Source organism: Nannospalax galili, unplaced genomic scaffold, assembly GCF_000622305.1.
Source record: "Nannospalax galili isolate Female #2095 unplaced genomic scaffold, S.galili_v1.0 scaffold85, whole genome shotgun sequence".
Classification (NCBI taxonomy): Eukaryota; Metazoa; Chordata; class Mammalia; order Rodentia; family Spalacidae; genus Nannospalax; species Nannospalax galili.
Genome location: NW_008358866.1, coordinates 11,273,796 through 11,284,337, shown reverse-complemented (window position 1 = coordinate 11,284,337; position 10,542 = coordinate 11,273,796). Strand labels below are relative to the sequence as shown.

Sequence of the window (10,542 nt, the reverse complement as noted above, 5' to 3'; positions counted from 1 at the left end):
TATCATTGGGGTAAATAATTAAATAATTTCTTAAAATTGAATGAACTGATTTTGTTATTTCCTTAACAATGTATTTTCAGTAGCACTGAATTTTTTTAATCACTCAAAGGCAAATAGTAGAAATTGAGAGTTTAAATACTATTTAGCTAGCATGTGCTACTGCTGTTCACCTAGCTCCTCCCAGTTGGTCTCAGGGATTGAACTCAAGTCATTAGACTTGGGGGTAGGTGACTACTATCCACTGAGCCATCTCCTTAAAAAAATATTACATACAGCAGATATGCATTGCTCTTATGAGTAAAGGATTCCATAGGGATGTATTAAATATTAATAAAATATTATTTTAATTGAAGAATAACACTGAAAAAAACACCTCTTGAGGGGCAGGAACTGGGGAGATGACTAAGTGGACAAAGCACTAGACACAGAAGCATAAGGACTAAAACACACATATCCCGGCACCCACAAATGCCAGGTATGTGGCAGCCCACCTGTAATTCCAGCATTAAAAAAGCAGAAACAGGTGACCCCCTGGGAAGAAGCTGACTAGTCTAGGGATTGGCAAACTCTGGTTTTAGTTGAGAGACCCTGGCTCAATGACTAAGGTGCAGAGTGTTCAAGGTAGACTCTCCATGTGCATACCTGCACACGTGTGCACCAATACATATGAATGTGCATACACACATGTACATATACCACACACATGCAAAAAAATAAAAATAGATAAAAACCACCTCTTGTACACTTCTTCACCCTCTGAGCACCCAAAATTAGATTATCATTTAGTAAGCATTCGGACATGTGCCACCTACCATTATATTTCTCTGCACACACTATTTGTTGCACCAAATTGCTTATTAGTAAGAACCATCCTATTTTGTTAATATCTGTGAGGAAACATGTAATGTTTTTGAATGAATATACAGATGTAAAGATACAAAGATGCGTAAAATATGCATTATTTATTAATGTGGGTATATAAATTCTTTCAAGTTTTGATATTGGTATTAGTTTATGAAAATGTACAATTTATGTTCTGGGTACAAGAAACTTTAGGAGCCAGCCTCTTGCTACATAAGAAAGTTTGATCCAAGCTAAGGATTTTCAAAATGTTTAATTTCTCTTTAACAGTAAAATTCCAATTAATTAAAATCATAAACAGAATTCTGATGTACCAAAGAGCTAACAAGGAATCTGGGAATCCTGTTTGCTTTCTTTCATTTGCCCCACATGAAGCCCTGAAGCCTCTCTAGGAAACCTATAAGACAGAGTTTGAAAACCATTGTTCCCAAATAAGGGGCTAGGCAGATGGCTCAACAGATCAAGTGCTTGCTACACAAGCATGAGGACCAGAGTTCAAATCTCCAGAACTCACATGAAAAGCTGAGTGCATATGGCAACCTGGAGACAAGGAATCCCTGGAGCAAGATGGCTAGGCTAGCTCCACGTTCAGCAAGACACCCTGCCTCATGGAGCACAATTGAGGAAAGTGTCTGACATCACTCTTAGGCCTGCACACATGCACTTGCACACACATAGACATGCCCACACACATGCATACATATTTACACACATGAATGCCACACACACACACCTATTTCATATGCCATGAATAGGAGGAGAGAATTGACTCCCGCAAATTGTCCTCTCACCACAAATGTGCCATGGTACACATGCCCGCCCCAAATATATAAAATGTAATAAAACGTTTTTAGGGAATAATGAATATCTGCTGTAATAAGCTGATTGAATGTTCAGAGATAGCTGCTGACTCATTGAGGTTTTTCCAAACATGTTTTGGTTTTTTGTTTGTTTTTTAAATTTGTTGTTATTGAATTTTTCATACAGAACATCTCAATCTTAATCATTTTTATAAGCCTGTCCCCACTGGCACATTCCCATAGCCCCCCCACTGGAATTTAAACATTCTGTCATTTGTGTTAAGGCCTATTATGTCAAGTTAGTGTCCCCAGATGTTCCTCAATACAAGTTCATCTACTGAGGTCTAGTCAGTTTATCTAGAGTTCCTCACTTTAGGAAGATCAGCTCTTCCTCACCCAGCAGTAATCAGTTTCCAGTATTTCTTCAACTAAGATTGGGGTCTGCTGTCCATTTCCCCAGTTCCATACTGGGGTTTTATCTGCTTGAGTTTGCATGGGACTTGTGTAAGCTTACACCATTGCTGTAAATTCATATGAGCAGGGTCCCGGGAGCTTGTAGGACTCTATTTCCATATGGTCATGCACCTCCTCCCCCTGCCTCTTACAGTCCTTCTGCCCCTCTTCCTCAATGCTCCCTGAGCCCTGAGTGGTTGAAGTTTAATATCGGAGTCCTGTCCAAGAACCACTATTCTTCAGACTCTTAATCTCTACACTGACTATTTGTTAAAGGTCTCATTTGTGACCTTTTGTGTTCTTGATCCTCTGTTGCATGAGGGAGCTTCATTAATGTAATGAGAATTGAGAGATTCATTAGTGGCCTCTTTACACCTGTTCCATGATCTGACCTAGATTTGAAACTCAATAATACAGTCATTGGAGTCACCGTGTTCATATCTTTTTTTAAAAAAAAAATATTATTTTTATGTGTATGAGTGTATTGCTTGGATGTATATAAGTGCACCCGTGTTGTGCAATGCCCACAGAGGTCAGAAAAGGGAGTCAGACTCCCCTGGAACTGGAGTTATGGATAGTTGTCAGCCACTATGTGGGTGTTGGGAATCAAACCTGGGTCCTCTGCAAGAGCAGCCAGTGCTCTTAACTGCTGAGCCATCTCTCCAGCCCCATGTGTTTTTAGTTGTGTGACCTTGAAATTCGAAGGCTATTACCTCATGTAGAAAATGGGAAAAAACAATAATACCTACCTATTACAGTTGTTGTGAGGTAGTTTAGTACAGTGTATAGTAAGAGTTCATTGAATATTATCAGGTAGTGTTACTCACCTTCCTTGGACCTGGTAAGAGCCTGTGAAGAGAAAGCAGGGCTGGTGCCGAGGTGCACCATCTGGATGCTGTCTCTGCACAGGATTTCATTGTAAAGTAACTTCTCTCTGTTTACATGTATGCAAACACAGTTTTACTCAATAATGTTAATCGTTTCTAGGAACTTGCCACACCAGACTCAGATTCCCCAACAGCAGACTACAGGTGAGTACTAAAAATATTAATTTGATGTTTATGGATGAAGCTAATACATTAAAAAATAATTATAGCACTGTGTAATTTATGAGGCTTTTACCTTCATTAAGGAAGGCAAAACAGTTGTATCATTCCTCAATCAGACTTAGAAACTGAGAAGAATAGCTTAGATTATTGCATAAATTGGCATCACAATGATAAACACAGGGTAAATGATCTTACTGCAAAAGCATCCATGGAGGTCCTGTCTAATTAGGGAAGAATGAATACAGGCCTCTTCCTACCAGAGGAGCTCCCTATTCCGCCCCTAGGTCTAAAAGAGTTTTAGCTTGGATGGGTCCAGGATTTGTCTCAATAAGTGAGCAGGTTGAAACTGACTCTTACAAAGGGAAACCATTGTGGCTAATCACTGAGGCTTCAGGGAGATGAATAAGAAATTGTTGGCCCTGGTTTTAAAGCTGCTTTTAAAAGCCTATCGAATACGACCAAGGACAAGATGGCTGACAATCCTCCCTGGGCTGTTCTGTTTCTCTAAGTCTTGCTTTCTTTAAGTTTATTTCTTTCAAGTATCCCTAAAAATTTTCCACAGCCAATTATTTCATTCATCCCTGTATGAAGTAGATAACTTATTCATGGTTGTTTTTTAATTAGTGGTTGATCCCTAGCTCTCATTGCCAGGCAACCAGTAATGCCTTTGTACCTCTTTTGGAAAAGCAAGAGAAGTTCTAAAAATGTAAGTTGATGTGGAATTCTAAGTATGAATAGTGGCATTGTGGTAGGGGAGCCATCAAGTGAGTCTCCTAAATACGTCAGGCACATGTAGAAATGTATTGGATGTTTTCATTCAGAATTATCTTCTCTATTACTGCTTTCGGGAATTTAAGGAGATTTTCGTTTGACAACTTTTCAAAGATTTGAGGCAAGTATAATAAAATTTCTCATCAGATTTTAATTATAAGATGATGTTTATCAGAATTATTTCCTGTGATTTTTTTATTACATGTTTTAATTAAATGCTAATGTGATTCAACAAGACTGTTCAATATATTGATGGTTGATGCTACTCTGTAAACATTCAGGAGATTGATGAAGGCGCAAAGTTGGTTATAAATATGCGTCACTGAAAGAGGAGCAGCTGTGAGTCCTTACCTCTACTAATTCCAGGCCTATTTTTTTAAAGAGGAAAAAATTTAAAGGAATATTCCTATAATAGAGAGGACAGAACATCTTCCTTGCTAACCTCATAAATTTGTCTCACCTGAAATGTCTGTTTTCTGATTCTTGGTTACTTGAGACCTGAAATGGATAGAAGACAGATAATTACTAGGAAAATAGTCAATATTTTGTGAGACTTTTTAAAAATCTAGATTTTACCTATTTACTGATGTGAATGGGTGCTGCTGGGGATGGTGTTAGTAGATAATTTGATGCTCACATGGACCTTTCGCAAGTGGACTTGTTAGCGTGCTGCATTTAATACAGGGGAGCTTTTGCCTTACAAGGGGAGCTTATGCCTGAATACATGTGGTAGTAAAAGCTTTTCCCTTGGGAGGATTTGAGGCTGTTCAGCCTAATTTTAAAAATTATTTTTTTTTCTGAAAGATTTTGGGGAGCAGGCATTTTGTTTGAGTTAAGAAAGCTTTGATCTTCTTTTTAGTTAGCAACAGCTTTATTACCCTCTTATTTTCTTACGCTTTTCTGCAATTTGGATCATGTTATTGAGTAAAGTGCACTGTCTCCTCTTGGTTGTTTTGTTGGTATTGTTTTATCAGTGAGTCTCCAAAGGGTCTAAGTGCTGAAGGGAGAGAGACTGCCTTAGCATTGTGCATAATTATGAGAGATTGTTGTGTTTCTGCTTCTGATACATTTCAAACTAAGTGGAGCTAGGCCTCCCGGAGAGGGAGCCAAGGGGCAGTTATGTTCTTTATTACCATTCTATTCATTTACATGAAAAATGTTTTTCTCAGTTTCTAAATTATTCTGCTCTGCCTGCGAATGCATGGATTCAGTGCTGATTGCGTTATTTCCTGAGTACAGTCGAGCTGTTCTGTTCCTTCACCCCAGTTATCCTAGCACAGACTGGAAGGTCTGCGTCCATGCATGCTTATTATGAAACAGTAACTGTTTTTTTTTTTTCTTTATTGAAGATGATTGAGATGCTTAGGTTGTCTCTTGGATAACAAATGATTTTGTTTGTAGCTGCCTGTAAGGACTTTATCAGCAGAAAGTAGGTTTTAAGGCTGTTTCAAGCAGTTAGTTGTTTTCTTTTAAATTCTCATCCAAAGTTTAGCAAGTGAACTAGCTGGTGATGTTGTGCTGCTGGGCTTTAGCACCAACTGGGATAATAGGGCAGTTAAGGGAGGACAATAGCACTACTTCTGGACCAGGCCCAAGTCCTAGTTAGGTTTGATGCCCTTTCAGGTTTCTCATTTTTTCTGCCCTTCCAACCCACATGATATTTTATTTAAGTCACCTTTAAAAGGTACAGTCATACAACCCACAGTCAACCTCATTATGTTTGTTTATTGCGGAAGGAATTATCAGCCTATACCTTTTGAGAAATACAAAACATTACAGCTTGATGCAGGAAGAGGAGGGCTGATTTAGAGTGAATTCCTTCCTTCCTTCCTTCCTTCCTTCCTTCCTTCCTTCCTTCCTTCTCTCCTTCCTTCCTCCCTCCCTCCCTCCCTCCCTTCCTCCCTTCCTTCCTTCCTTCCTTCCTTCCATTTTAAAACCCAAGCACAGAAAGAGAATACAATGTAATTATTTTAAATTATGTTAAGATGATAGAAAATTTCTTGTTATAGTCTAGGTTTATATATTACATGTGCAACACAAAACTAGAAGTAAGCCTGTTTGGGGCAAGTAAGGAGGCCGAGGAGAAGGGTACCAACAGGAGGGGAAAGGAGAGGAAGGAAGGATGGTGAGAAAACACATATGAGAAATGTACAGTGATATACATGTATGAAGATATAACAAAACACCACTTTTGTATTCACTCGAAATTTAATAATAATACAGAAGTTAGCATTATACATATTTTTTTTAAAAATAGACTTTCTCCTTTCAATAATTTCTTTTGCTCAAAATCTAAATGTGTTCATGCCCTTTATAACTCATGCTCATGTTGTCTTATAGGTAAATGGTATTCCTGAAGAAAGAAAACTGACTGAAGCAATGAATTTATAATCAGATAGCATAACAGTTATATCTCATTTCCTCTCTTTTCCAATAATGCATGAGCTTGCTGATATCTGTTGTGCATGTTGACTGTATTAAGTGTGTACCAAATAACACAACATATCTTTCATTTTACTAATGTATTTTTTGTACTTAAAGCATTTTTGACAATTTGTAAGACATCAATGACTTTATATTTGTTACAATAAAAAGTGATCTTTAAAATAAATATTAATGAAGCCTAGTATCTGGTAAAATTTTCTTCAGAAAAGTATTTGATTGCCTCTTTAGTAGAAATCTTTTAGTTGCAAGGAGCAGAATCATTCAATGGGATTTTGTTAAGTGCTTCTTATGAATTTATAAACTGTGTTCCCGGTGAGTAACCCATATAATAATGCCTTAATTCCTGCAGACAGTAGAGCCTGTTGTTTGTATATCCTATTTCATGGAGTGCTTTAGCGGAAGCATAGTGTTTTTGGATGGTGAACCTATCACAGCCAGCTTATGGTGTGTATGCCTGGCTTCTTAATTAGATGTTTGCAAGACAAGAACTGTTAACACAGAGCAAACAGTGGCTAATAGGGCAATAAACTAGCCGGACAGTGTTTGTTGTGGTAACTCATGTTAAAGCTTAGCAGTGTCCCCATCCAGTGTTGTCCTGGGTCTTAGACGCTGTTGGGCCATCATGTCTGTCATCTAGCAGCGTTTTTTTTAAAAAAAAATTATATGTTCTTATAGGAGACATGTAAAATTTTAACATTAGTAATGGAGGTAAGTTCTAGCAAAGACAGGTAAGTTCATGCAAATATTTTCCAAACAGCTTGTTTTCCCTTTCAAACATTAACCCCCCAGATCCTGCATCTATAGATATTAAGACAGCTACCAGTGTTCAGGTTAGCTGTGTAGCTGACATTTTGTCTGGCAACCGGTTTTCATTTCCTTTGGAAAAAGGATACCTGCCATTTGAGGACATACTTCTCTTCATGGTAAATATTCTGCATGAACTCTTCCTTATTCTCAAGAATTAGCTCAGAATAAACACTTGATCCAACTGAGTCATAGTGTTCTGTTCCCCTGAATCCATGAGATGGTCATGTGACACAAGGTAAGTCAGTCAGTGCTCTCTGAGGTTATTTTCAAATTGGGAAGATCCATAACTTTTTGTTTGGTTTTTATTTTGTTTTGGGGGAGGGGCAGGGCAGAAATTTGTTTTTGTTTTTTTGAGGCACGGTCTCCTTGTAGTGCCAGCTAGCCTGGAACTTGCTGTGGAAACCAGGCTGGCCTTGATCTCACAGAGCTCTGCCTGCCTCTGCCTCCCCAGTGCTGGGCTTAAAGGCATGCTCTACTACACCCGGCTAAGATCCGTCTTTTCTAGTTGACTAAGCTGATAAGGTATGAGCCAAGAGCCCATGTGGCTGTAGTTACAGACCTAGTAGCTTTACTGCTGATTGAACCAGATGTAAAACTTTTGTGTTTCTCTATCCTCAGCCAGTTTCTGGGTTACCTGGTAGTTAAAGGATGCACAAATTCTATCTAGCTTAAGTCACATTTCAAAATCCACAGGATTCCCTCTTTTTATTGTGTATGGTAAATTATCTTCCATCTAGAAAGAATACATTATCACGTAGTTGGTAGTGGAACCCTTCCCTGCCCTCCTCAGTTTTTCCTGGGACTTAGCAGAAAGTGCAGAGTATGTTGGTTCTGTTTCATTTCCTTTTTCTTTAAGTTTTTTGGATCAATGGCCTGGAACTCACAGTCCTCTTACTTCAGCCTCTCAAGAGCTAGCAGTGACATGCCCAGCTCTTGTGTTTCTCAAAGATAGATCTCTTACTCTTTTAAGACAACTAGTACATTGCCACTTGCTATTCCCCAGGAGTGACCAGCTGGAGATTGTAGGCATATTATGTCAGAAGGAATGATTGTCCAGGCTCTAGAGGGAGGAGACTGGCCCAGAAACAAACTGTTGCCCCTGCCAGGTAAAATCAAACTGTTCTAGTCACTGAGTGAACAGGACTGTGGTAAGATATAACTGATGAAGAATTGGGACCATGAGTCAGAAAAATTACTCATTTGTTCTGGCAAATAATTGTTGTGAGAATTGATAAATGCAACTGGAGTTAAAATTGGTCTTTGAACTGATCGTTGGTCAGAATCTCACGGGCTGCTAGCAATAGCCTTAATCTCTAAAAATCCCCCTGAAAAAGTGATTTTTCCCTCTGACATAATATTTTTAAAATAGTTACTATTATTATTATTATTATTATTATTATTGTATATGTATGGGTGTATTGCTTGCATGTATGTAAGTGCACCTGTGTGTCTTGCAGTGCCTACAGAGGTTAGAAGAGGACATCAGATCCCCTGAAATTGGAGTTACTGACAGTTGTTAGCCACTGTGTGGTTGTTGAGAACTGAACCTGGGTCCTCTACAAGAGCAGTCAGTGCTCTTAACCACTGAGCCATCTTGCCAGCCCCTAACATAATACTTTGATTGGGAAAAACAGTCTAAATAATTTACTCTTGATTGCTACTGCTCTAATGTTCTTTATTTTATGACTTTTTAAAAAATTGGGTATTCTGCTTTATGCTGAAGATTCCTATGCATCTTTGTAGTGAGAAAAAGACTGTATGGAGTCCTAAAAGTAAATTTAAAACACCAGCATTGACTACAGTAAATTGTCCTGTAACTGTAGTGTTCTACATTTTCAGAGATTTGATACCCAGATAGGCCCCAAAAGGTATGTGTTTTTTCTGTCCTCCAAAGTATAGTTACCAATATAACTAATTCTCTTTGAAGAAAGCTCTGGGTTCAATGATGAACCTTGAAGTTGTGAGATTTGACATAGTTTCCCAGGTCCTGTGCCTAGCTCCCTAGAGTTGACTAAAGGACCATGAAAACACTGACCATTCTAAGGCTGATTCCCACCAAACTTTGTTTTTGTTTCTGACCCTATCACCTGTTCTTTGGACACCAGAGACAGCATAGGTAGTGGAGTTGGGCAGTGAGGTTAGAGGCATCCATGAAGTAATGAAACTAAAATCTCCTAAACATTTAGGTTAGGATGCTCATTAAAAATTTCACATCTGTAAGTCTCTCCTGATGTCAACAAAGTGTGCTAGATAAAAATGTTGAGGCTGATTTTTGAGGCTAAGGTAATAATTCAAAGACAATTAGAAAGTACCTGTCAGTACCTTCAAATACAGATATAGTAAGCAGATGAGATTTGGGACTCACAATCCATGACTTAAGCTATGCACTTTTCATGTCTTGACCATTCCTAATGGAGAGGATCGATGGAAACCCTTGGAAAAGCCATCCTAAGAGGAATGTGTTGTGTGTGAAACGTCTGTGGAACACTCTTACCATTTGCTTGTTTATTGAGTGGTTCATATGAGTCAGGTAGTGTTCTAAGGATACAGTTATGACCTAGACGAGACACAGACACACACAGACACTCCTCGTCCTGTTTACATTCTAGTAGGAAAGACAGATGCTAATCAAGCAGTCATACACATAAAGGTCAAACTGCATCTGTGATAACTGCTGTGAGAGAAAGTAACTGGTTCTATGAAGCATGCTTACCTAGGCATATCTGCTCAGCAATGAAAGTGCCACTTCCATACAAAAGATCACAGCATGGTGGCCTGTGATAAAGAGGAGGGATAAAAAGTGTCTGAAGCAGACGGGCAAGTGTATCTAAGTCCTTTAAGCAAAAGACATACTAGTGGGCACTGGGTTCTGTCAGAGACAAAGTGTGACCCAGGGTGTGAACCCCTGTGAACTCCAGGGGTTTTGGAGTTTGGGAGACTACCCAAGAGATTGTTAGGATCAAGCCTTTATGAATTTAAGGGGAAAAATAAAATGAAATCTGAAGAATTTTAAGAATGAAAGATGATGATGCCATATTTTACGTTTCTATACAAGTAATCAAACTATAGTATGGAAAAGAGTAGGCAGAGAGGGTGTGGATGGATAGACCAGTAAGGCTGTTAAACATACAATTAGAGAAGCTATAGCTTTGTCTAGGAGCAGACTGAGGGATTGAAGAGCTATTTAGGAGCTAAAGGGCAGCAGCTGTAGGTATACTAGCGTAGTATACTGTATACCAGTGTTTTGGAAATGCTCTTGGTTTGTCTTAGTTTGTCTTGGTCAAATATCGGTGCTAACCTTGCTAACAGATGATGCAGGATGACAAGCAGGATTAAGAAAATGGCTGTGATTTCTG

The 10,542-nt window shown here is 38.7% G+C and overlaps 1 protein-coding gene across 9 annotated transcripts in view; it reads left to right on the top strand.

Annotated features, from left to right (window-relative positions):
* Positions 1-6,560, top strand: part of Sgce (sarcoglycan epsilon) — a 73,521-nt gene extending 66,961 nt beyond the window's left edge. For 3 of the 9 annotated variants that reach the window (XM_008822567.3, XM_029558346.1, XM_008822561.3), the window contains 3 exons: positions 3,102-3,145; positions 4,021-4,055; positions 6,275-6,541. In XM_008822567.3, coding sequence (XP_008820789.1) covers positions 3,102-3,145; positions 4,021-4,055; positions 6,275-6,325 — 130 coding nt within the window. In that variant the 3' untranslated portion in view covers positions 6,326-6,541. Of the gene's footprint in view, positions 1-3,101; positions 3,146-3,814; positions 3,841-4,020; positions 4,056-6,274 lie in introns of those variants that run through there. The other 6 variants (XM_008822564.1, XM_029558347.1, XM_029558349.1 and 3 more) reach the window with 4 other exon arrangements.
* Positions 6,561-10,542: the final 3,982 nt, after the last annotated feature.